General features: G+C 50.0%; 2 protein-coding genes across 6 annotated transcripts; one reads left to right on the top strand and one right to left on the bottom strand.

The window, feature by feature from the left end:
• Positions 1-527: 527 nt before the first annotated feature.
• Positions 528-11,752, top strand: LOC110519451 (N-alpha-acetyltransferase 15, NatA auxiliary subunit). Of its 5 annotated transcripts, none has more exons than XR_016483959.1 (4): positions 528-2,149; positions 2,264-2,908; positions 4,101-4,228; positions 10,075-11,752. XR_016483959.1 is itself a non-coding variant. In XM_090188057.1 (4 exons), the coding sequence occupies exons 1-3, from the start codon at positions 1,918-1,920 to the stop codon at positions 4,173-4,175; spliced, it is 594 nt and encodes a 197-aa protein (XP_090044183.1). In that variant the 5' UTR covers positions 528-1,917; the 3' UTR covers positions 4,176-4,228; positions 10,075-11,752. The 5 variants fall into 5 exon arrangements, 2 of the variants coding, with proteins under 2 accessions (XP_090044183.1, XP_090044184.1); XR_016483961.1 differs by having other exon boundaries at positions 528-1,177; positions 2,065-2,149; positions 2,450-4,228; positions 10,075-11,043; XR_016483960.1 differs by having other exon boundaries at positions 2,264-2,550; positions 2,771-4,228; positions 10,075-11,043.
• LOC110511350 (CD5 antigen-like) lies at positions 8,823-11,402 on the bottom strand. The gene is made up of 4 exons (XM_090188059.1): positions 11,094-11,402; positions 10,367-10,672; positions 9,964-10,242; positions 8,823-9,151 (listed from the first exon to the last, which is right to left on the bottom strand). The coding sequence occupies exons 1-4, from the start codon at positions 11,299-11,301 to the stop codon at positions 8,823-8,825; spliced, it is 1,122 nt and encodes a 373-aa protein (XP_090044185.1). The 5' UTR covers positions 11,302-11,402.
• Positions 11,753-26,799: the final 15,047 nt, after the last annotated feature.

Below are 26,799 nucleotides of genomic sequence, written 5' to 3'. Positions count from 1 at the left end.
GAGGAGGCCTGGTCTGACGACGGAGGAGGCCTGGTCTGACGACGGAGGAGGCCTGGTCTGACGACGACGGAGGAGGCCTGGTCTGACGACGACGGAGGAGGCCTGGTCTGACGACGACGGAGGAGGCCTGGTCTGACGACGACGGAGGAGGCCTGGTCTGACGACGACGGAGGAGGCCTGGTCTGACGACGACGGAGGAGGCCTGGTCTGACGACGACGGAGGAGGCCTGGTCTGACGACGACGGAGGAGGCCTGGTCTGACGACGACGGAGGAGGCCTGGTCTGACGACGACGGAGGAGGCCTGGTCTGACGACGACGGAGGAGGCCTGGTCTGACGACGACGGAGGAGGCCTGGTCTGACGACGACGGAGGAGGCCTGGTCTGACGACGACGGAGGAGGCCTGGTCTGACGACGACGGAGGAGGCCTGGTCTGACGACGACGGAGGAGGCCTGGTCTGACGACGACGGAGGAGGCCTGGTCTGACGACGACGGAGGAGGCCTGGCCTGACGACGACGGAGGAGGCCTGGCCTGACGACGACGGAGGAGGAGGAGGCCTGGCCTGACGACGACGGAGGAGGAGGAGGCCTGGCCTGACGACGACGGAGGAGGAGGAGGCCTGGCCTGACGACGACGGAGGAGGAGGAGGCCTGGCCTGACGACGACGGAGGAGGAGGAGGCCTGGCCTGACGACGACGGGGGAGGAGGAGGCCTGGCCTGACGACGACGGGGGAGGAGGAGGCCTGGCCTGACGACGACGGAGGAGGAGGAGGCCTGGCCTGACGACGACGGAGGAGGAGGAGGAGGAGGCCTGGCCTGACGACGACGGAGGAGGAGGAGGAGGCCTGGCCTGACGACGACGGAGGAGGAGGAGGCCTGGCCTGACGACGACGGAGGAGGAGGAGGAGGCCTGGTCTGACGACGACGGAGGAGGAGGAGGCCTGGCCTGACGACGACGGAGGAGGAGGAGGCCTGGCCTGACGACGACGGAGGAGGAGGAGGCCTGGCCTGACGACGACGGAGGAGGAGGAGGCCTGGCCTGACGACGGAGGAGGAGGAGGCCTGGCCTGACGACGGAGGAGGAGGAGGCCTGGCCTGACGACGGAGGAGGAGGCCTGTCGTTCGCTGCTCAATGTGTCTACAGTTTCTTGGTAGAATCTTGTCTCTTAGCTTGTGGTAGGTGATTAGTTTAGATTCAGTCAATCAAAGAGTCTACTTTGTACTAAAGACTGCGACTTCTCAGTGAAGCGCGTGTGTGTGTGTGCGTGTGCGTGTGTGTGGCCTCTTCTACTTTGATCTTAGCTAATGTGAGCAGAATTTGTGAAAGGCTTCAGTGTCGTCACCATTAGTGATATTAAGAGGACATCCACAGAAGTGCCATCTGTTAACCCCCCCTTTCTCTCCCCCTCCATCTCCTCCCTGCCTCCCTGGTTCTTCCACCCTCTCTCTGCTAGTAGCTCACAGTCTGCTCTCCCTCCCTCTCTCCCCTGTAGCGATTAAGCAGCACAGCGTGATGCTAAATATAGCTTCTATTTGAGAGGAAAGCGGTGGTAATTTAGCTGTGTTTTAGACTCTGACACACACACACACACACACAGTCACACACACACACACACACACTACCAGTCAAAAGTTTGAGAACACCTAGTCATTCAAGGGATTTTCTTTATTTTTACTACTCTTATCTCCATTGTAGAATAATAATGAAGACATCAAAACTGTGACATAACACACATGTGATCATGTAGTAACCAAAATAAAGATGTTGAACAAATCAAAATAGATTTAAGATTTGAGATTTTTCAAAGTAGCCACCCTTTGCCTTGATGACACTTGGTTTTCATATCAGCGTCTCTTTGTCAACACTTTTGTCCCACTTCCCTCTTGGTATTGGTCAGACCGCTTTTCTGAGGTAAATGAATAAAGAAGGTTTTTCTACCGTGACAAGCCACGTTGTCACGGCCTCTCTGAGTCATTGTCTCTGGCGTGGGAGGTACATGCAGGCTTTCAGCCATTCAAAACACCTGGAAGATCAACTGTTCTCTCTCTCTCTCTCTCCCCAGCGACGTTACGAACACAAGCAGCACAGAAACGGATTCAAGTTCTGCAAGCAGATCCTGTCCAACCCCAAGTTCACAGAACATGGAGGTAAGGGAGATGGATGAGATGTAGACCCCTTTTATAAAGCCTCTTGTTGTCTCCCCCACCCTGCAGAGACCCTGACGATGATCTCTCGTTGTTTCTCTCTCCCCCACCCTGCAGAGACCCTGACGATGACCTTTCGTTGTCTCCCCCTCCCCCACCCTGCAGAGACCCTGACGATGACCTCTCGTTGTCTCCCCCTCCCCCACCCTGCAGAGACCCTGACGATGACCTCTCGTTGTCTCCCCCACCCTGCAGAGACCCTGACGATGACCTCTCGTTGTCTCCCCCTCCCCCACCCTGCAGAGACCCTGGTGAGGAATGGTTTAACCCTGAACTGTCCGGGGAAGAAGGAGGAGGCTTACAACCTGGTCAGACGAGGCCTTCGCAACGACCTCCAGAGTCATGTCTGTAACCTTTTAAAAACATGCCTGTGATGTAGTCTGTGGATGTGTGACTGAAACAGGATGCCGTCAAGTGTGTCAGAAAACGTCTGTTAAAACCATTTTTACCTCGTTATATGTTGCAAGGAACCACTTAACAAAATGCAAATACATGTATTATTACTACTGTAGAGAATCAGACTGAAATGTAGTCTATCCTCTGTCTATCGGCTTCTCTTCATAGTCCAGCCTGTCTCAAAATACAACACTGCCCCTTTAAGGCTCTCCTGGAGGATGATTGGCTACCCCATAGTGGACTATAAAATACTGCAATTCCAACTAAATGCTTTGAGGTGGTTACGGTAGGCGACTTCAAAGCAAGGTAACTAGCAAAGACATGCTGATCAAAATGATCTTGTCTGGTTAAGATATTCCGTTAGTTGTCAGTTAGGTTATTCTAGGAATATTTTGAAAGTTAAAAGGCCCAAATTTGAGCTCTTGAGAGGCGTTTTTACAACAGGAGTATGTAACATTGGTTTAATAAAGGCACCCGTTCGTGTGTTGTCGGCCATTTTGTAGTTATGAGTGTCGGTGAAATAGTTCACTAGCCAGGCTACACAATAGGCTTTGAATTGACTGTGTAGTCAGTCTGTTGTCTATCATTCTTATTGGTTACCTGCTTCTGCTAGGATGCTTGCTCTCTCTGTCTCTCTCTCTGTTTCACCACACACACACACACACACTCACACTCTCTCACCCGTTTGACATTAAGTAGCAGAGCCCTGCTCTTGTCTCACTAAAACAGGGCCATGACTGGCTCACCCACACACACACACACACACACACACACACACACATGAGTGAAATCTGTGCTGACATTTCCAGCAGATAAGGCCCTGCACTGATATGTGTTATCTCAGGCTAGACCCAGCCTCCAGTCAGCACACACACACACACACACACACACACAGGCTAGACCCAGCCTCCAGTCAGCACACACACACACACACACACACACACAGGCTAGACCCAGCCTCCAGTCAGCACACACACCACAACACACATACTCAACAATCAATTTCACAACACTTTTACAGAATTATCATGATAAAGATCAATTGAACGTTTATAACATTAATGTGCACGAGTAAGTGTTTTATTTTAAACTACTACTAGAATATTGTTTCTATCAGTTGTCCTGTTAGCAGTAGGCCATATTAGCAGACTTAACTCATTTAAAACAGCACATGTCTCCAGTATTTATTTAACTGGGAAAGTCAGTCAGTGTCAGCATATTCTAGCATTGTCAACATGACTCAGCAGAAACAAAAATCTACTTCCTCCTCTGCCATCTTGCTCTCTCTTTTTTTTGTTTGTTGCTGCCTTTGTTTTCTCATTGGTGAGATCAGGTTACTTCACGGAAGGGAGGATAGAAGAATACATTTTAAGTTAAAGGAACAGGAACTTGATGCTAAGCTAACCGCTAACTTGCTAGCCCCTCTCTCATTGTTTCCCTATGAGAGACTAGCGCACTATGCTAAGCTAATGGCTAACTTCTCCTTGTCCCCCTGTAGGAGACGAGGTACCAGCCGCTGCAGCTGCGGCCAGCCCGGAGTGCTTCATGGATCGGCTACGCCATCGCCTCCTAGAGGACTACGAGATGGCTGCCAAGATAGTAGAGGAGTTCAGGAAAACACCACGGGTACGGTATGTCCAGAGACAAGCCAACCTATGGGCTGAATCAGTCTGTCCTTGGTACACACTGGGTTCACCGTTCACACCACTAATCCAAAATGGCTTCCTCTCCTTGTTTCTGAAAACCATTAATTTAGGATTTATTTAACCAGGTAAGTCATTGAGGAAGCATTATATTTTACAACGACGACGTGAACGTAGTAAAGGTGGAAGTAATATGCGGCATGTCTGCACCAGGCACAGTATTTGATTGATCAGTTCAGTTCTATCTTATCAATAGAGAGGAAGGAAAGGAGACGAGGAGAGGAAACCACTGCTCTAGTGCAACAGTAGGAGCATTGAGAACATAATGTATGACTACCACTCAGAACAAAGTGTTTTCCCTCATCAGTTTACGGTCTGAGGTACAGTAAAGCTAGCTGACGGTACGACACAGTAAAGCTAGCTAACGGTACGACACAGTGAAGCTAGCTGCTGGTACGACACAGTGAAGCTAGCTGCTGGTACGACACAGTAAAGCTAGCTGCTGGTACGACACAGTAAAGCTAGCTGCTGGTACGACACAGTAAAGCTAGCTAACGGTACGACACAGTGAAGCTAGCTGCTGGTACGATACAGTAAAGCTAGCTGCTGGTACGACACAGTAAAGCTAGCTGACGGTGCGACACGGTAGAGCTAGCTGACGGTGCGACACGGTAGAGCTAGCTGACGGTACGACACAGTAGAGCTAGCTGACGGTACGACACAGTAGAGCTAGCTGACGGTGCGACACAGTAAAGCTAGCTGACGGTGCGACACAGTAAAGCTAGCTGACGGTGCGACACGGTAGAGCTAGCTGACGGTACGACACAGTAGAGCTAGCTGACGGTACGACACAGTAAAGCTAGCTGACGGTGCGACACAGTAAAGCTAGCTGACGGTGCGACACAGTAAAGCTAGCTGACGGTGCGACACAGTAAAGCTAGCTGACGGTGCGACACGGTAGAGCTAGCTGACGGTACGACACAGTAGAGCTAGCTGACGGTACGACACAGTAAAGCTAGCTGACGGTGCGACACAGTAAAGCTAGCTGACGGTGCGACACGGTAGAGCTAGCTGACGGTACGACACAGTAGAGCTAGCTGACGGTACGACACAGTAAAGCTAGCTGACGGTACGACACAGTAAAGCTAGCTGACGGTACGACACAGTAAAGCTAGCTAACGGTGCGACACGGTAAAGCTAGCTGACGGTGCGACACGGTAAAGCTAGCTGACAGTGCAACACAGTAAAGCTAGCTGACGGTGCAACACAGTAAAGCTAGCTGACGGTGCAACACAGTAAAGCTAGCTGACGGTGCAACACAGTAAAGCTAGCTGACGGTACGACACAGTAAAGCTAGCTGACGGTGCGACTCAGTAGAGCTAGCTGACGGTGCGACACAGTAGAGCTAGCTGACGGTGCGACACAGTAGAGCTAGCTGACGGTGCGACACAGTAGAGCTAGCTGACGGTACGACACAGTAAAGCTAGCTGACGGTACGACACAGTAGAGCTAGCTGACGGTACGACACAGTAAAGCTAGCTGACGGTACGACACAGTAAAGCTAGCTAGCTAATTGCTGACAAATGTGATCCAAACACGTATTGACTCAGGGGGTTGAGTATTTTGTGTAGATCGTTGACAAAAAAAATTATTTTTTCTTTTTTTATCCCATTTTGTAAGTAAAGGAGTGAATATTTTCTGAAGGCACAACATCATAACAATATTCTGCATCGTAAATCAATATCAACATCAGGAGAGATTTATACATCTAAAAGTAAACAAACTACAACAATAAACCACATTGACTTGTGAAAAATATGTCCCCTTTTATTAAAGATGTTTCAAAATACAAAGAATGAACAGATGATTATAATACATGGACTAATAATGGAGACTCTTCAACATAAAGAATCTAACAGTAGGCTATACTAGATAATATAATAATACATGGACTAACAATGGAGACTCTTCAACATAAAGAATCTAACAGTAGGCTATACTAAATAATACATGGACTAATAATGGAGACTCTTCAGCATAAAGAATCTAACAGTAGGCTATACTAAATAATACATGGACTAATAATGGAGACTCTTCAGCATAAAGAATCTAACAGTAGGCTATACTAAATAATATAATAATACATGGACTAATAATGGAGACTCTTCAACATAAATAATCTAACTGTAGGCTATACTAAATAATATCATATATATAATGTATAGAATGCAGTGGAGGCTGGTGGGAGGAGCTATAGGAGGACTGGCTCATTGTATTGGCTGGAAGGGAATGAATGTATAGAATGCGGTGGAGGCTGGTGGGAGGAGCTATAGGAGGACTGGCTCATTGTATTGGCTGGAAGGGAATGAATGTATAGAATGCGGTGGAGGCTGGTGGGAGGAGCTATAGGAGGACTGGCTCATTGTATTGGCTGGAACGTAATGAATGTATAGAATACGGTGGAGGCTGGTGAGAGGAGTTATAGGAGGACTGGCTCATTGTATTGGCTGGAAGGGAATGAATGTAACGGTATCAAATGGATCAAGTGTTTGACTCTGTTCCAGCTACTCCGTTTCAGCCATTACAATGATCCAGGTTTCTGAGGCTCCTCCCACCAGCCTCCACTGATGGAATGCAAAACAGACCTAATTGAGCTAGTTTCTGAAATGAACCGAAACCCCATGTTACCCAGAACCCCATGTTACCCAGAACCCCATGTTACCCAGAACCCCATGTTACCCAGAACCCCATGTTACCAACACCCCATGTTACCCAGAACCCCATGTTACCCAGAACCCCATGTTACCCAGAACCCCATGTTACCCAGAACCCCATGTTACCCAGAACCCCATGTTACCAAAAACCCATGTTACCCAGAACCCCATGTTACCCAGAACCCCATGTTACCCAGAACCCCATGTTACCCAGAACCCCATGTTACCAACACCCCATGTTACCCAGAACCCCATGTTACCAGAACCCCATGTTACCAACACCCCATGTTACCCAGAACCCCATGTTACCCAGAACCCCATGTTACCAGAACCCCATGTTACCAAAAACCCATGTTACCCAGAACCCCATGTTACCCAGAACCCCATGTTACCCAGAACCCCATGTTACCCAGAACCCCATGTTACCCAGAACCCCATGTTACCCAAAACCCATGTTACCAACACCCCATGTTACCCAAAACCCCATGTTACCCAGAACCCCATGTTACCCAGAACCCCATGTTACCCAGAACCCCATGTTACCCAAACCCCATGTTACCCAGAACCCCATGTTACCAAAAACCCATGTTACCAACACCCCATGTTACCCAGAACCCCATGTTACCCAAACCCCATGTTACCCAGAACCCCATGTTACCAAAAACCCCATGTTACCAACACCCCATGTTACCCAGAACCCCATGTTACCCAGAACCCCATGTTACCCAAAACACCATGTTACCCAGAACCCCATGTTACCCAAAACCCCATGTTACCCAGAACCCCATGTTACCAGAACCCCATGTTACCAAAAACCCATGTTACCAACACCCCATGTTACCCAGAACCCCATGTTACCCAAACCCCATGTTACCAAAACCCCATGTTACCCAAAACCCCATGTTACCCAAAACCCCATGTTACCAAAACCCCATGTTACCAACACCCCATGTTACCCAGAACCCCATGTTACCCAAACCCCATGTTACCAAAACCCCATGTTACCCAAAACCCCATGTTACCAAAAACCCATGTTACCCAGAACCCCATGTTACCCAAACTCCATGTTACCAAAACCCCATGTTACCCAAAACCCCATGTTACCAAAACCCCATGTTACCAAAACCCCATGTTACCGAGAACCCCATGTTACCCAGAACCCCATGTTACCCAAAACCCCATGTTACCCAGAACCCCATGTTTCTCTGGTGGTAAAAACCAAACTAAATGAATAATGGTGGTTGCAGTCACTCCTTTTAGATTTCTTCCAAGGTTCTAGAAAGAGAAACTAATTCTGAACTTGTTATTAAAATTAGAACCACCTCAAGTTTGTCACCACATTTTAAACACCAGTCCACTGCTGACCATCGATTTAAAACACAAAACTGACTTAAGATCAGCGTGTAGGGTCAGCTTCATTGTACTCCTACTCCGTCCCCTGGGCTGCTCTCTCCTCTCCCGGTCCAGCTTCAGCTCTGGAGCTCAGAGAGACCATCTCCATGGCATTGACATAAAGATCCATGCTGCTCACCCTGTTCACTCTCTTCTGCCTCCTGGTGGGCTAGGGAGACACAGCACCAACAGTCAGACATTTACTCTCTAGTATCTCCATTCTCTCTCTCCCCACCCCCTCACCCTCTAGTTTAAATGACTTGTAACATCTGAGTAAATGTCTTTACCTTGTAGTACAGGTAGGAGGTGGTGATGGCTGTCAGTAGGATCAGCAGCACTACAACGTGTCTGATGATGAAGGCTGGCAGAGGAGAGGCTGCAAACAGAAACACCTTTGATGAGGGGACTGATCATCATCACATAGATCTGTGGGAAATCTGTCAATGACAAAATTATAAGTCTGGTTCATGTTCAGTTACCTGTGATGGTGAGGGAGAGGAGCTCACTCTCAGAGGAGAAGTTATGAGAGAAAACATAATTGTCATAAACACAGCTGTAGGTCCCTTGGTGGGAGTCATCTGCAGCAGGGAAGAGGAAGGCAGCAGAGTGATTGACAGCTGGCTGGGTCTGGGTTCTGTTGGAACCGGTGAATGTGAGGAGGAAGGAGCCTCCTGGGTACTGTGGCTGAGTGGAGCAGGTGATGGTGAAGTTGTAGCCCCTGAACATCTCGGGCCCCTGGTGGCCCCTGAAGACCCCTCCCATTGGGTCAGTCAGGAAGATATCAGGCTGGACCAGGAGATCTGTAACAATAAAAGAGAACAAGAAAAACCTCTTCAACTAGTTTCCTATAGATATGACAATAACATCAGCATGTGACAGTGCCAGCCACCCTCCCTCACAGGGCAACATGAGTAGTGGGCCTACAGTCACTGAGACAACATATGTTGATATCAAGCTTAAGCAGGACATCTGGAACAAGAGGAGAGAAAAATAAAACGTAGCTCCTCAACTACTTTCCTCATTTAGATGTGACAATAACATGACATGTGACAGTGGTAGTGAGTAGAGACGTTCACTGAGATAACACTCAAATACAAAGCATTCTGGGATATTTAAGTTGTATTTGATTCCTACTTGACTGAGTGATCTATTTAGTAAAGCAGACTGACAAGTTAAACAGTCATCATGAGAGGTGCAGAGGAAGTTGTATGAATGAAGGAAATCAGTTGAATATAATTATAATATGTTGATGTTTCCTGAGCAGATCACTGTGAGTCCAGGAAGGAGATATAATACATGGACTAAAGTATGTGGAACTCAGCAGTGAGTTTTACAACAGAGGATTATTTGTAGGCTCTACGTGGTTCAACACCCGGCGGTCCGTTCTGCTTGTGTTGTCTACCACTTCACGGCTGAGCCGTTGTTGCTCCTAGACTTGTCACGTTAAGTCACTGAGATCTTCAGTAAGTCCAATCTACTGGCAATGTTTGTCTATGGAGATTGCATGGCTGTGTGCTCAATTTCAAACACCTGTCAGCAACTGCTGTGGCTGAAATAGCCGGATCCACAAATGTCCACATACTTTTGGCCATATAGTGTATCTTGTTATTACCTGAGCAGATCACTGTGAGTCCAGGAAGGAGATCATACGTTCTTCTACACTCCCTCAGTGAAAACTCAGACCCAGAACAGGAAACTCTAATCCCTCCAGTGTTGTTTCCAGGTGGTACTGAAACAGTGGAGCCACAACCCAGCTGTCTACACACTACTGCAGCTACATGCTTCTGGTCCCTGTCCTCAGCTCCCACAGTCCTCCACTCTCCCTGGTCGTACCACTCCACTCCACCAGCACAGCGACTGCCTCCTCCCACCAGCCTCACATCATCAGGCTCTGAGAAAATAAAAGAGAGAGACAGTAATCTTACTATTTCTCACTAAAACACACCTATATTTTCTCTCATATTCTTCACTCCAGATGAGAAACAATGTTGACTGAGTGACAAACTGTTTCTTACCTGAGCAGGTGAGTCCAACAGCATTACCAGGTAGGCAGGTGTTGTTCTCTCTGTCTGAGGTGTCACAGTCCAGGAGAAGGGACTCATTGCCTTTACACTGGAACTCTTTATCCCAGGTCTGACCCCCACCTCCTCCATAGAGCCCCCCCTGTAGAGCTGCAGGAGCCCCACAGCCAAACTCGCTACAGACTACCTCTGCATCCTGCCGGTCAAAGTCAGCTTCACACACTGAGGCCCAGGACTGATTGGACTTCACCTCCACTCTCCCAGAGCAGAGACCAGCTCCATCCACAAGCCGCACAGACTCTGGAGAAAAAGAGTTGGTTGAACATTCAATCAGTTTTGTTGATGACACTGTCAAGGACTAAACACAAATATGTTGGATAAAAGATTGTAGTTTGCTATGTTTGATACTGTAAGAGGTAGAAATGGGTTCTTAGTCACTCAGGATCGGGTTGGGAATAATGCAGGCAGGAGACAGGAATAAGTTCACTTCACTTTATAGAAAATAAACAGCTGGACATCCATCAGGCAGCTTCACTTCAGTACCATCTGAACTACAATGATCTGCCCATGAACATCTCCCATAAACCAATATGACTAACACAAATATAATGTTTAAATACATCTGACATCTCTCCCTCTATTTAAATGAATTAATAACACATAAAACATGATACATGGTAATATTGTATAAATAAATCTCTCAATATGACCAGTCTCTTACCTGAACAGGTCACATGACGATAATATTTACCATCACAGACACCAGGTCCTCTTCTGTTGTCACACTGTTTAATAGAAGACACATTTCCCCTGCAAATACTATATAGTCTGACTCCTATTCTTCCATCTTCAATCAGAGGTCCTCTAGATGCAGCTACAGGATTCCCACAGCCCTGCTGTCTACACACAACCGTAGCCTGTCTCATCATGCTCCAAAACCACCTAAAACATAGACCTGACCACTCTCCTTCATGGAAGGCTTCCACTGTCCCAGAACAGGAAGTGGTCCCATTCACCAGTCTGACTGAGAGTTCAGCTGTAAACAGCAGAGAGGAAAACACAGTGGTGAGGACAGATGATGACAGTGATTCTGTTATTCTAACAGTAGTAGTGCTTTGTGGTTGACAAGTATTAGTAGTTCCATAAAACACTACTTGTTATTGGGGTTTAGAATGGTTCGTATGGACACATGAATTTATCCATGTGGGATAATAAAGTTGACTAATATTGAACTGCTATAATCACTGTAGATTTATACTCTACCTACCTAGTGGACTGACGCTTTGAGCCTGGAGATCTGAGGAGAAAGAGAGACAGAGGAGAAAGAGAGAGACAGAGGCGGAAGAGAGAGAAAGAGACAGAGAGATAGAGAGAAACAAAGGAGAAAGAGAAAGAAAGAGACAGAGAGAGAAAGGGAGGAGTCAGAGGAAGAGAGAGACAGAGGTTAAATGAACATCAACATGACCATTCATGATGTGATGGGAAGACAGTCTTATCATGATGTTTCACATGTGTTTGGTTACATAGTGACCAATGTTCTTCTGAGGGATAAAACCGCAAACATTAAGAGTGTTTACTTATCAGACCCACATATATAATAAATATACTATAATATACTACATTCAGGTGCTTTTAGTACTCACACATGAATTATATCCTGTTTGCAGGTCATGTGTTGTTTTGAGCCAGCAGTAAAAACACACTGACAGGACAGTTCCTCTTATGGCCACTAGGTGGAAATATGGTGTTACAGACGCAGGACTGGAGACGAGAAAGAAGCATTGTCCCAATTATCTCTCCTTTCTCCTAAAGTGTGCACTTGTTCCCTTCACTGAAATGACTGGTAAACTAAATATAGTGGAAACGCCCACTTGATAACAGTAGAGTCCTCTGAGTGGAGCGGTGGGAGACAAACAGTACCTCCTCTCTTCTCTTCCTCTCCCCTTCTCTCATCCTCCTCTCCTCCCCCTCTCCTTTCCCAGCTACTCCCCTCTCTCTCTCCTCTCCACTCCTCTCCCCTCTCCTATCCTCCCCTCCTCCTCTCCTCTCCTCTTCTCCCCCTTTCTTCTCCCATTCTCATCTCCTCTTTCCCCCACTCCCCTTCTCCGCTTCTCCTCTGCTCTTCCCTCCCACTCCCCTTCTCCCATTCTCCTCTCCTCTTCCCCCCGACTCCTCTTCTCTTCCATCTTCTCCCCAATTATACTTGTCTCTTAATATCCACTCTACTCTTCTCCACTGTCTCATCTTCTCCCCCTCTCTTCTCTCCCCCCCTCTCTCATCCTCTTCTCCTCTTCTCGTCTCCCCCTCTTTTTCCCTTTCTGCCCCTCCCCTCTCCTCTCCTCCCCTCTCCTCTCCTCCCCCTTTATTCCCCCTCTTCTCCCCCTCTTCCCTTCTCCTCTCCTTCCTACTCTTATCCCTCTTTCTTCTCCTCTTCTCCCCCTCCCCTCTTCTCCCCCTCTCTTCTCCTCCCCCTCTCCTCTTCTCCTCCTCTATTCCCCCTCATCTTCTCCCGCTCTCCTCTCCCCTCTCCCCTCTCCCCTTCTCCTCTCCCCTCCTCTCCACTATCCTCTCCTCTCCCCTCTCCTCTTTACCCCTCATCTCCTCTCCTCTTCTCCCTTGTCTCTCCTCTTCCCTCTCCTCTCCTCTTCTTCCCTTTTCTCTCCTCTTCCACTCTCTTCTCCCCTCTCGTTTCCTCTACTCCCCCCTCTCTTCCCCCTCTCTTCTCCTCTTCTCACTTCTCCTCATCTCCCCCGTCCTCTTCTCCGCCACTACTCTCCTACCCCCTCTCGCACTTCTCCCACTTCTCCTCTTCTCACTCCTCTCCTCTTCTCACTCCTCTCCTCTTCTCACTCCTCCTCTCTCCTCCCCCTCTCCTCACCTCTTCTCCCCCCCCTCTTCTTCTCTTCTCCCCCTCTTTACTCTTATTCTGTCCCATCTCATATTCTCCTCTCTCCTCTCCTCCTCTCCTCTTCTCCTCCTCTCCCCCTCTCTTCTCATCCTCTCCCCCTCTCCTCTTCTCCACCTATCTTCTCCTCCCCCTCTCCTCTTCTCCTCCCCCTCTCCTCTTCTCCTCTCCCCCTCTCCTCTCCTCCTCTCCTCCTCTCCTCCTCTCCCCCTCTCCTCCTCTCCCCCTCTCCTCTTCTCCTCCTCTCCCCCTCTCCTCTTCTCCTCCTCTCCACCTCTCCCCCTCTCCTCTTCTCCACCTATCTTCTCCTCCCCCTCTCCTCCTCTCCTCTTCTCCCCCTCTTCTCCTCTTCTCCCCCCTCTTTACTCTTATTCTGCCCCACCTCATATTCTTCTCCAATTCTGCCCCTCTCCTCTTCTCTCCCTCTCTTCCCCCCATTTCTCATCTTCTACCCCCTCTCCTCTCCTCCTTTCCTCTCCCCCTCATCTCACACTACATTGACACTCTCACACCAAACCCACACACATTCATAAACTACATAGGCTACACACACACACACACACACACACACACACACACACACACACACACACACACACTTCTGCATTGATCATTTACTTATTCTGCTCTGTTCATGTGTGTGTGTGTGTGTGTGTGTGTGAGTGAGTGAGTGAGTAGAAAACACATGTTGACTCCCCCATTGTAGAGAAACACCATCCTCCTCTTTCATGTATCCTACACGTCTATGACTCTGTCATACAGGACTCCATTTTAGTTATTTTTCTCCTAAGGTACCTGGATAAAATGCTGCTGGAATAACTTCCTGACATGGGCAACGATGTGCCAGGCCAGCTAGTTAACATTAACCTACTACATCTAGCTACAGTACATGTTGAACTTCCATCCTGTCAGGCCAGCTAGTTAACATTAACCTACTACATCTAGCTACATGTTGAACTTCCATCCTCTCAGGCCAGCTAGTTAACATTAACCTACTACATCTAGCTACATGTTGAACCTCCATCCTGTCAGGCCAGCTAGTTAACATTAACCTACTACATCTAGCTACAGTACATGTTGAACTTCCATCCTCTCAGGCCAGCTAGTTAACATTAACCTACTACATCTAGCTACATGTTGAACTTCCATCCTCTCAGGCCAGCTAGTTAACATTAGCCTACTACATCTAGCTACAGTACATGTTGAACTTCCATCCTGTCAGGCCAGCTAGTTAACATTAGCCTACTACATCTAGCTACACTACATGTTGAACCTCCATCCTCTCAGGCCAGCTAGTTAACATTAACCTACTACATCTAGCTACAGTACATGTTGAACTTCCATCCTGTCAGGCCAGCTAGTTAACATTAACCTACTACATCTAGCTACAGTACATGTTGAACCTCCATCCTCTCAGGCCAGCTAGTTAACATTAACCTACTACATCTAGCTACAGTACATGTTGAACTTCCATCCTCTCAGGCCAGCTAGTTAACATTAGTCTACTACATCTAGCTACATGTTGAACTTCCATCCTCTCAGGCCAGCTAGTTAACATTAGTCTACTACATCTAGCTACATGTTGAACTTCCATCCTCTCAGGCCAGCTAGTTAACATTAACCTACTACATCTAGCTACATGTTGAACCTCCATCCTCTCAGGCCAGCTAGTTAACATTAACCTACTACATCTAGCTACATGTTGAAGCTAGCTAGCCAGCTAGCCAGCTAGTTAACATTAGCCACAATGAGATGCATTCATGTTTCTGTAAATGATGATGTTTGGCTTGTGATGTGATTGGTCTGAAGCCAAATCCAAACTGGCTTCCCTTTACACTTTTATTTGGTGCACCAGGACCATTCACAGCTGAGTTCACTCAGTTTAGCTCAATGCTGATTGGCTAATAATGAATAAAACATAACCTCCTGCCAAACGTACAACGATATAGGAGACATATTCTGTCAGACTACAAAGACCCCAAAATAACTTGAAAACGTTTTGTACACACAGATCACAGCTGGCTGAGAGGGCCCTAGTGGAGCCAGGTGGCTGAGAGGGCCCTAGTGGAGCCAGGTGGCTGAGAGGGCCCTAGTGGAGCCAGGTGGCTGAGAGGGCCCTAGTGGAGCCAGGTGGCTGAGAGGGCCCTAGTGGAGCCAGGTGGCTGAGAGGGCCCTAGTGGAGCCATGTGGCTGAGAGGGCCCTAGTGGAGCCATGTGGCTGAGAGGGCCCTAGTGGAGCCAGGTGGCTGAGAAGGCCCTAGTGGAGCCAGGTGGCTGAGAGGGCCCTAGTGGAGCCAGGTGGCTGAGAGGGCCCTAGTGGAGCCAGCTGGCTGAGAGGGCCCTAGTGGAGCCAGCTTGGCTGAGAGGGCCCTAGTGGAGCAGGCTGGCTGAGAGGGCCCTAGTGGAGCCAGGTGGCTGAGAGGGCCCTATTGGAGCCAGGTGGCTGAGAGGGCCCTAGTGGAGAAAGGTGGCTGAGAGGGCCCTAGTGGAGCAGGCTGGCTGAGAGGGCCCTAGTGGAGCAGACTGGCTGAGAGGGCCCTAGTGGAGCAGGCTGGCTGAGAGGGCCCTAGTGGAGCAGACTGGCTGAGAGGGCCCTAGTGGATCAGGCTGGCTGAGAGGGCCCTAGTGGAGCAGGCTGGCTGAGAGGGCCCTAGTGGACAGGCTGGCTGAGAGGGCCCTAGTGGAACAGAATGGCTGAGAGGGCCCTAGTGGAGCAGGCTGGCTGAGAGGGCCCTAGTGGAGTAGGCTGGCTGAGAGGGCCCTAGTGGAGCAGGCTGGCTGAGAAGGCCCTAGTGGAGCAGGCTGGCTGAGAGGGCCCTAGTGGAGCAGACTGGCTGTGAGGGCCCTGGTTGAGCAGGCTGGCTGAGAGGGCCCTAGTGGAGCAGGCTGGCTGAGAGGGCCCTAGTGGAGCAGGCTGGCTGAGAGGGCCCTAGTGGAGCAGGCTGGCTGAGAAGGCCCTAGTGGAGCAGGCTGGCTGAGAGGGCCCTAGTGGAGCAGACTGGCTGTGAGGGCCCTGGTTGAGCAGGCTGGCTGAGAGGGCCCTAGTGGAGCAGAATGGCTGAGAGGGCCCTAGTGGAGCCAGGTGGCTGAGAGGGCCCTAATGGAGCCAGCTGGCTGAGGGGGCCCTAGTGGAGCCGGCTGGTTGAGAGGGCCCTAGTGGAGCCAGGTGGCTGAGACGGCCCTAGTGTAGCAGGCTGGCTGAGAGGGCCCTAGTGGAGCAGGCTGGCTGAGAGGGCCCTAGTGGAGCAGACTGGCTGAGAGGGCCCTAGTGGAGCAGGCTGGCTGAGAGGGCCCTAGTGGACCAGGCTGGCTGAGAGGGCCCTAGTGGAGCAGGCTGGCTGAGAGGGCCCTATTGGAGCAGGCTGGCTGTGAGGGGCCTAGTGGAGCAGGCTGGCTGAGAGGGCCCTAGTGGAGCAGGCTGGCTGTGAGGGCCCTAGTGGAGCAGGCTGGCTGAGAGGCTCCTAGTGGAGCAGGCTGGCTGTGAGGGCCCTAGTGGAGCAGGCTGGCTGAGAGGGCCCTAGTAGAGCAGGCTTGCTGAGAGGGCCCTAGTGGAGCAGGCTGGCTGTGAGGGCCCTAGTGGAGCAGGCTGGCTGAGAGGGCCCTAGTGGAGCAGGCTGGCTGAGAGGGCCCTAGTGGAGCAGACTGGCTGAGAGGGCCCTAGTGGAGCCCTTCCTTTACTATTTCTCTCCCCTACCCCATCTCTTCCCTTCTCTCTCTTTCTCTCTCCTCCACATTTCTCTCTCTCTCCCTCCCCTTCTCTCTCTTTCTCTCTCCTCCACATTTCTCTCTCTCCCCTCCCCTTCTCTCTACCCTCCACTTCTCTCTCCTCCACATTTCTCTCTCTCCCCTCCCCTTCTCTCCGTTACCCTCCTACCTCCCCTCCCCTCCTTTCTCACCGTCCCTCCTCTGTCCCTTCCCCTCCTCTCTCCTCCCTCTCGCTCTGCTCATTGATTTTGTGCACACTCTCTCTCTCTCTCTCTCTCTCTCTTGTTCTCTCTCTCTTCGTGACGTAGTGTTGGACCTGTTGATTTTGACTCAGCTCATAGACCTCTATCATCTCCACCCCTCCCTTCTCCTACTCTAACATAACTCCAATATAATATATAATACATAATATATTCTCTCATTTACATTGAGACAGATACAATCAATCATTGACACACTGAATATCCAACAGTCAGATGCATGACACCATCACAACTTAACTGACATTAGTGCCTGTCCCCAGATGGACAGTTAGACTACAGTAAAGTACATTTACAGGTGATCACATCATTGTCCTGCTTTGAGACACATTTTTACTGTCTTCTTCTAGTTGCATGTTATTTTACTAACCCTGCAAATTATAATATATCTTACAATATCAAATCATATCTCAGTAACTGTCACAAATCTATATAAGTGTAACAAAATCCTACCTGTGCTCCACAACAGGGTCATCAGTATCACTGCAGGTATCATATCTGTCTCTAACTGGGGTTCCACAGTCTGCTATCATAAAGAGTGGACTGAAGAGTGGAAAATACTGCTAGGCTATATGACTTCTCTCTCATTACATCCTAACGTCAATGATGTGAGATTAACTTCTTAGCAACTTATCTTGGATCAGTGGTTGAACACACTACAGCAAACTGATATGTTAAAAAAACTCCACAGGAAACTGCTGACAGAGCAGCAACATTTCACATAGTGTGTCCTATAATATCACCTCTAACTTTCTACTGCTTGAGTTCACCTCTTATAGAATATTGGCTTAATGTTCCAGCACCTAAATATAAACACTTATCTTGGCCAGGTCGCAATTGTAAATGAGAACTTGTTCTCAACTTGCCAACCTGGTTAAATAAAGGTGAAATAAAAAAAAAATGTCCTTGCTTCAGGGCCTGAGTTACAGGCAGTTAGATTTGAGTTTGTCATTTTAGGCGAAAATTGAAAAAAAGGGGCCAATCCTTAAGAGTTTCAGAGATTAAGAGTCTCTACTTAAGAGTCTCTCTCGCCATAGGCAGAGAGAATACAGGCTATGTGCCCAGTGCCCACAAAATAAGGTGGAAATTGAGCTGCACCTCCTAACCTCCTGTTTAATGTAGTACGATATAGGGAGACATATTCTGTCAGATTACAAAGACCCCAAAATAATTTGAAAAATAATATGTAATATTGACAAACTCCTGTTTCTGTTAGGTGAAATACCACAGTGTGTAATCATGTCAGCAGAATGTGTGACCTGTTGTGATGAGAACAGGGTAACCAGTGGAGAACAAACACCACAGTAAATAAAACCTAGGACTAGATTTATCACTTTAGTTAATAACCCTTGACATTTGTACTTCTACTTTTTGCACACACAACTCACACTCTCCTACACACACCAACTGGCTGAGAGGGCCCTAGTGGAGCCAGGTGGCTGAGAGGTCCCTAGTGGATCCAGCTGTCTGAGAGGGCCCTAATGGAGCCAGCTGGCTGAGAGGGCCCTAGAGGAGCCAGGTGGCTGAGAGGGCCATAGTGGAGCCAGGTGGCTGAGAGGGCCCTAGTGGAGCAGGCTGGCTGAGAGGGCCCTAGTGTAACCAGATGGCTGAGAGGGCCCTAGTGTAACCAGATAGCTGAGAGGGCCGTAGTGTTGCAGGCTGGCTGTGAGGGCCCTAGAGGAGCCAGCTGACTGAGTGGGCCCTAGTGTTTCCAGATGGCTGAGAGGGCCCTAGTGGTGCAGGCTTGCTGTGAGGGCCCTAGAGGAGCCAGCTTAGCTGAGAGGGCCCTAGAGGAGCCAGCTTGGCTGAGAAGGCCCTAGAGGAGCAGGCTGGCTAAGAGTGCCCTAGTGGAGCCAGATGGCTGAGAGGGCCCTAGTATAACCAGATGGCTGAGAGGGCCCTAGTGGTGCAGGCTGGCTGAGAGGGCCCTAGAGGAGCCAGCTTGGCTGAGAGGGCCCTACTGGAGCAGAATGGCTGAGAGGGCCCTAGTGGAGCAGGCTGGCTGAGAGGGCCCTAGTGGAGCAGACTGGCTGAGAGGGCCCTAGTGGAGCAGGCTGGCTGAGAGGGCCCTATTGGAGCAGGCTGGCTGAGAGGGCCCTAGTGGAGCAGGCTGGCTGAGAGGGCCCTAGTGGATCAGGCTGGCTGAGAGGGCCCTAGTGGAGCTGGCTGGCTGAGAGGGCCCTAGTGGAGCAGGCTGGCTGAGAGGGCCCTAGTGGAGCCCTTCCTTTACTATTTCTCTCCCCTCCCCCATCTCTTCCCTTCTCTCTCTTTCTCTCTCCTCCACATTTCTCTCTCTCCCTCCCCTTCTCTCTCTTTCTCTCTCCTCCACATTTCTCTCTCTCCCCTCCCCTTCTCTCTACCCTCCGCTTCTCTCTCCTTCTCTCTCCTCCACATTTCTCTCTCTCCCCTCCCCTTCTCTCCGTTACCCTCCTACCTCCCCTCCCCTCCTTTCTCACCGTCCCTCCTCTGTCCCCTCCCCTCCTCTCTCCTCCCTCTCGCTCTGCTAATTTATTTTGCGCACACGCTCTCTCTCTCTCTCTCTTGTTCTCTCTCTCTTCGTGACGTATAGTGTTGGACCTGTTGATTTTGACTCACCTCATAGACCTCTATCATCTCCACCCCTCCCTTCTCCTACTCTAACATAACACCAATATAATATATAATATATTCTCTCATTTACATTGAGACAGATACAATCAATCATTGACACACTGAATATACAACAGTCAGATGCATGACACCATCACAACTTAACTGACATTAGTGCCTGTCCCCAGATGGACAGTTAGACTACAGTAAAGTACATTTACAGGTGATCACATCATTGTCCTGCTTTGAGACACATTTTTACTGTCTTCTTCTAGTTGCATGTTATTTTACTAACCCTGCAAATTATAATGTATCTTACAATATCAAATCATATCTCAGTAACTGTCACAAATCTATATAAGTGTAACAAAATCCTACCTGTGCTCCACAACAGGGTCATCAGTATCACTGCAGGTATCATATCTGTCTCTAACTGGGGTTCCACAGTCTGCTATCATAAAGAGTGGACTGAAGAGTGGAAAATACTGCTAGGCTATATGACTTCTCTCTCATTACATCCTAACGTCAATGATGTGAGATTAACTTCCTAGCAACTTATCTTGGATCAGTGGTTGAACACACTACAGCAAACTGATATGTTAAAAAAAAAACTCCACAGGAAACTGCTGACAGAGCAGCAACATTTCACATAGTGTCCTATAATATCACCTCTAACTTTCTACTGCTTGAGTTCACCTCTTATAGAATATTGGCTTAATGTTCCAGCACCTAAATATAAACACTTATCTTGGCCAGGTCGCAATTGTAAATGAGAACTTGTTCTCAACTTGCCAACCTGGTTAAATAAAGGTGAAATTAAAAAAAAATGTCCTTGCTTCAGGGCCTGAATTACAGGCAGTTAGATTTGAGTTTGTCATTTTAGGCGAAAATTGAAAAAAAGGGGACAATCCTTAAGAGTTTCAGAGATTAAGAGTCTCTACTTAAGAGTCTCTCTCGCCATAGGCAGAGAGAATACAGGCTATGTGCCCAGTGCCCACAAAATAAGGTGGAAATTGAGCTGCACCTCCTAACCTCCTGTTTAATGTAGTACGATATAGGAGACATATTCTGTCAGATTACAAAGACCCCAAAATAATTTGAAAAAGAATATGTAATATTGACAAACTCCTGTTTCTGTTAGGTGAAATACCACAGTGTGTAATCATGTCAGCAGAATGTGTGACCTGTTGTGATGAGAACAGGGGAACCAGTGGAGAACAAACACCACAGTAAATAAAACCTAGGACTAGATTTATCACTTTAGTTAATAACCCTTGACATTTGTACTTCTACTTTTTGCACACACAACTCACACTCTCCTACACACACCAACTGGCTGAGAGGGCCCTAGTGGAGCCAGGTGGCTGAGAGGTCCCTAGTGGAGCCAGCTGTCTGAGAGGGCCCTAATGGAGCCAGCTGGCTGAGAGGGCCCTAGAGGAGCCAGGTGGCTGAGAGGGCCATAGTGAAGCCAGGTGGCTGAGAGGGCCCTAGTGGAGCAGGCTGGCTGAGAGTGTGCCCTAGTGTAACCAGATGGCTGAGAGGGCCCTAGTGTAACCAGATGGCTGAGAGGGCCCTAGTGTAACCAGATAGCTGAGAGGGCCGTAGTGTTGCAGGCTGGCTGTGAGGGCCCTAGAGGAGCCAGCTGACTGAGTGGGCCCTAGTGTTTCCAGATGGCTGAGAGGGCCCTAGTGGTGCAGGCTTGCTGTGAGGGCCCTAGAGGAGCCAGCTTAGCTGAGAGGGCCCTAGAGGAGCCAGCTTGGCTGAGAAGGCCCTAGAGGAGCAGGCTGGCTAAGAGTGCCCTAGTGGAGCCAGATGGCTGAGAGGGCCCTAGTGTAACCAGATGGCTGAGAGGGCCCTAGTATAACCAGATGGCTGAGAGGGCCCTAGTGGTGCAGGCTGGCTGAGAGGGCCCTAGAGGAGCCAGCTTGGCTGAGAGGGCCCTAGTGGAGCAGAATGGCTGAGAGGGCCCTAGTGGAGCAGGCTGGCTGAGAGGGCCCTAGTGGAGCAGACTGGCTGAGAGGGCCCTAGTGGAGCAGGCTGGCTGAGAGGGCCCTAGTGGAGCAGGCTGGCTGAGAGGGCCCTATTGGAGCAGGCTGGCTGTGAGGGCCCTAGTGGAGCAGGCTGGCTGAGAGGGCCCTAGTGGAGCAGGCTGGCTGTGAGGGCCCTAGTGGAGCAGGCTGGCTGTGAGGGCCCTAGTGGAGCAGGCTGGCTGTGAGAACCCTAGTGTAACCAGATGGCTGAGAGGGCCCTAGTATAACCAGATGGCTGAGAGGGCCCTAGTGGTGCAGGCTGGCTGAGAGGGCCCTAGAGGAGCCAGCTTGGCTGAGAGGGCCCTAGTGGAGCAGAATGGCTGAGAGGGCCCTAGTGGAGCAGGCTGGCTGAGAGGGCCCTAGTGGAGCAGACTGGCTGAGAGGGCCCTAGTGGAGCAGGCTGGCTGAGAGGGCCCTAGTGGAGCAGGCTGGCTGAGAGGGCCCTAGTGGAGCAGGCTGGCTGTGAGGGCCCTAGTGGAGCAGGCTGGCTGTGAGGGCCCTAGTGGAGCAGGCTGGCTGTGAGGGCCCTAGTGGAGCAGGCTGGCTGAGAGGGCCCTAGTGGAGCAGGCTTGCTGAGAGGGCCCTAGTGGAGCAGACTGGCTGAGAGGGCCCTAGTGGAACAGGCTGGCTGAGAGGGCTCTAGTGGAGCAGGCTGGCTGAGAGGGCCCTAGTGGATCAGGCTGGCTGAGAGGGCCCTAGTGGAGCTGGCTGGCTGAGAGGGCCCTAGTGGAGCAGGCTGGCTGTGAGGGCCCTAGTGGAGCCAGGTGGCTGAGAGGGCCCTAGTGGAGCCAGGTGGCTGAGAGGGCCCTAGTGGAGCAGGCTGGCTGAGAGGGCCCTAGTGGAGCCCTTCCTTTACTATTTCTCTCCCCTCCCCCATCTCTTCCCTTCTCTCTCTTTCTCTCTCCTCCACATTTCTCTCTCTCCCTCCCATTCTCTCTCCTCCACATTTCTCTCTCTCCCCTCCCCTTCTCTCTACCCTCCGCTTCTCTCTCCTTCTCTCTCCTCCACATTTCTCTCTCTCCCCTCCCCTTCTCTCCGTTACCCTCCTACCTCCCCTCCCCTCCTTTCTCACCGTCCCTCCTCTGTCCCCTCCCCTCCTCTCTCCTCCCTCTCGCTCTGCTCATTTATTTTGCGCACACGCTCTCTCTCTCTCTCTCTCTCTCTCTCTTGTTCTCTCTCTCTTCGTGACGTATAGTGTTGGACCTGTTGATTTTGACTCAGCTCATAGACCTCTATCATCTCCACCCCTCCCTTCTCCTACTCTAACATAACACCAATATAATATATAATATATTCTCTCATTTACATTGAGACAGATACAATCAATCATTGACACACTGAATATACAACAGTCAGATGCATGACACCATCACAACTTAACTGACATTAGTGCCTGTCCCCAGATGGACAGTTAGACTACAGTAAAGTACATTTACAGGTGATCACATCATTGTCCTGCTTTGAGACACATTTTTACTGTCTGCTTCCAGTTGCATGTTATTTTACTAACCCTGCAAATTATAATATATCTTACAATATCAAAACATATCTCAGTAACTGTCACAAGTGTGTAACAGCATCCTACCTGTGCTCCACAACAGGGTCATCAGTATCACTGCAGGTATCATATCTGTCTCTAACTGGGGTTCCACAGTCTGCTATCATAAAGAGTGGACTGAAGAGTGGAAAATACTGCTAGGCTATATGACTTCTATCTCATTACATCCTAACGTCAATGATGTGAGATTAACTTCCTAGCAACTTATCTTGGATCAGTGGTTGAACACACTACAGCAAACTGATATGTTAAAAAAACTCCACAGGAAACTGCTGACAGAGCAGCAACATTTCACATAGTGTCCTATAATATCACCTCTAACTTTCTACTGCTTGAGTTCACCTCTTATAGAATATTGGCTTAATGTTCCAGCACCTAAATATAAACACTTATCTTGGCCAGGTCGCAATTGTAAATGAGAACTTGTTCTCAACTTGCCAACCTGGTTAAATAAAGGTGAAATTAAAAAAAAAATGTCCTTGCTTCAGGGCCTGAATTACAGGCAGTTAGATTTGAGTTTGTCATTTTAGGCGAAAATTGAAAAAAAGGGGCCAATCCTTAAGAGTTTCAGAGATTAAGAGTCTCTACTTAAGAGTCTCTCTCGCCATAGGCAGAGAGAATACAGGCTATGTGCCCAGTGCCCACAAAATAAGGTGGAAATTGAGCTGCACCTCCTAACCTCCTGTTTAATGTAGTACGATATAGGAGACATATTCTGTCAGATTACAAAGACCCCAAAATAATTTGAAAAAGAATATGTAATATTGACAAACTCCTGTTTCTGTTAGGTGAAATACCACAGTGTGTAATCATGTCAGCAGAATGTGTGACCTGTTGTGATGAGAACAGGGGAACCAGTGGAGAACAAACACCACAGTAAATAAAACCTAGGACTAGATTTATCACTTTAGTTAATAACCCTTGACATTTGTACTTCTACTTTTTGCACACACAACTCACACTCTCCTACACACACCAACTGGCTGAGAGGGCCCTAGTGGAGCCAGGTGGCTGAGAGGTCCCTAGTGGAGCCAGCTGTCTGAGAGGGCCCTAATGGAGCCAGCTGGCTGAGAGGGCCCTAGAGGAGCCAGGTGGCTGAGAGGGCCATAGTGGAGCCAGGTGGCTGAGAGGGCCCTAGTGGAGCAGGCTGGCTGAGAGTGTGCCCTAGTGTAACCAGATGGCTGAGAGGGCCCTAGTGTAACCAGATGGCTGAGAGGGCCCTAGTGTAACCAGATAGCTGAGAGGGCCGTAGTGTTGCAGGCTGGCTGTGAGGGCCCTAGAGGAGCCAGCTGACTGAGTGGGCCCTAGTGTTTCCAGATGGCTGAGAGGGCCCTAGTGGTGCAGGCTTGCTGTGAGGGCCCTAGAGGAGCCAGCTTAGCTGAGAGGGCCCTAGAGGAGCCAGCTTGGCTGAGAAGGCCCTAGAGGAGCAGGCTGGCTAAGAGTGCCCTAGTGGAGCCAGCTGGCTGAGAGGGCCCTAGAGGAGCCAGGTGGCTGAGAGTGCCATAGTGGAGCCAGGTGGCTGAGAGGGCCCTAGTGGAGCAGGCTGGCTGAGAGTGTGCCCTAGTGTAACCAGATGGCTGAGAGGGCCCTAGTGTAACCAGATGGCTGAGAGGGCCCTAGTGTAACCAGATAGCTGAGAGGGCCGTAGTGTTGCAGGCTGGCTGTGAGGGCCCTAGAGGAGCCAGCTGACTGAGTGGGCCCTAGTGTTTCCAGATGGCTGAGAGGGCCCTAGTGGTGCAGGCTTGCTGTGAGGGCCCTAGAGGAGCCAGCTTAGCTGAGAGGGCCCTAGAGGAGCCAGCTTGGCTGAGAAGGCCCTAGAGGAGCAGGCTGGCTAAGAGTGCCCTAGTGGAGCCAGATGGCTGAGAGGGCCCTAGTGTAACCAGATGGCTGAGAGGGCCCTAGTATAACCAGATGGCTGAGAGGGCCCTAGTGGTGCAGGCTGGCTGAGAGGGCCCTAGAGGAGCCAGCTTGGCTGAGAGGGCCCTAGTGGAGCAGAATGGCTGAGAGGGCCCTAGTGGAGCAGGCTGGCTGAGAGGGCCCTAGTGGAGCAGACTGGCTGAGAGGGCCCTAGTGGAGCAGGCTGGCTGAGAGGGCCCTAGTGGAGCAGGCTGGCTGAGAGGGCCCTATTGGAGCAGGCTGGCTGTGAGGGCCCTAGTGGAGCAGGCTGGCTGAGAGGGCCCTAGTGGAGCAGGCTGGCTGTGAGGGCCCTAGTGGAGCAGGCTGGCTGTGAGGGCCCTAGTGGAGCAGGCTGGCTGTGAGGGCCCTAGTGGAGCAGGCTGGCTGAGAGGGCCCTAGTGGAGCAGGCTTGCTGAGAGGGCCCTAGTGGAGCAGACTGGCTGAGAGGGCCCTAGTGGAACAGGCTGGCTGAGAGGGCTCTAGTGGAGCAGGCTGGCTGAGAGGGCCCTAGTGGATCAGGCTGGCTGAGAGGGCCCTAGTGGAGCTGGCTGGCTGAGAGGGCCCTAGTGGAGCAGGCTGGCTGTGAGGGCCCTAGTGGAGCCAGGTGGCTGAGAGGGCCCTAGTGGAGCCAGGTGGCTGAGAGGGCCCTAGTGGAGCAGGCTGGCTGAGAGGGCCCTAGTGGAGCCCTTCCTTTACTATTTCTCTCCCCTCCCCCATCTCTTCCCTTCTCTCTCTTTCTCTCTCCTCCACATTTCTCTCTCTCCCTCCCATTCTCTCTCCTCCACATTTCTCTCTCTCCCCTCCCCTTCTCTCTACCCTCCGCTTCTCTCTCCTTCTCTCTCCTCCACATTTCTCTCTCTCCCCTCCCCTTCTCTCCGTTACCCTCCTACCTCCCCTCCCCTCCTTTCTCACCGTCCCTCCTCTGTCCCCTCCCCTCCTCTCTCCTCCCTCTCGCTCTGCTCATTTATTTTGCGCACACGCTCTCTCTCTCTCTCTCTCTTGTTCTCTCTCTCTTCGTGACGTATAGTGTTGGACCTGTTGATTTTGACTCAGCTCATAGACCTCTATCATCTCCACCCCTCCCTTCTCCTACTCTAACATAACACCAATATAATATATAATATATTCTCTCATTTACATTGAGACAGATACAATCAATCATTGACACACTGAATATACAACAGTCAGATGCATGACACCATCACAACTTAACTGACATTAGTGCCTGTCCCCAGATGGACAGTTAGACTACAGTAAAGTACATTTACAGGTGATCACATCATTGTCCTGCTTTGAGACATATTTTTACTGTCTGCTTCCAGTTGCATGTTATTTTACTAACCCTGCAAATTATAATATATCTTACAATATCAAAACATATCTCAGTAACTGTCACAAGTGTGTAACAGCATCCTACCTGTGCTCCACAACAGGGTCATCAGTATCACTGCAGGTATCATATCTGTCTCTAACTGGGGTTCCAC

Source organism: Oncorhynchus mykiss, chromosome 10 (genome assembly GCF_057628025.1).
Source record: "Oncorhynchus mykiss isolate SJ-2025 chromosome 10, ASM5762802v1, whole genome shotgun sequence".
NCBI classification, from domain to species: Eukaryota; Metazoa; Chordata; class Actinopteri; order Salmoniformes; family Salmonidae; genus Oncorhynchus; species Oncorhynchus mykiss.
This window is presented reverse-complemented; position numbering and strand designations above follow the sequence as displayed.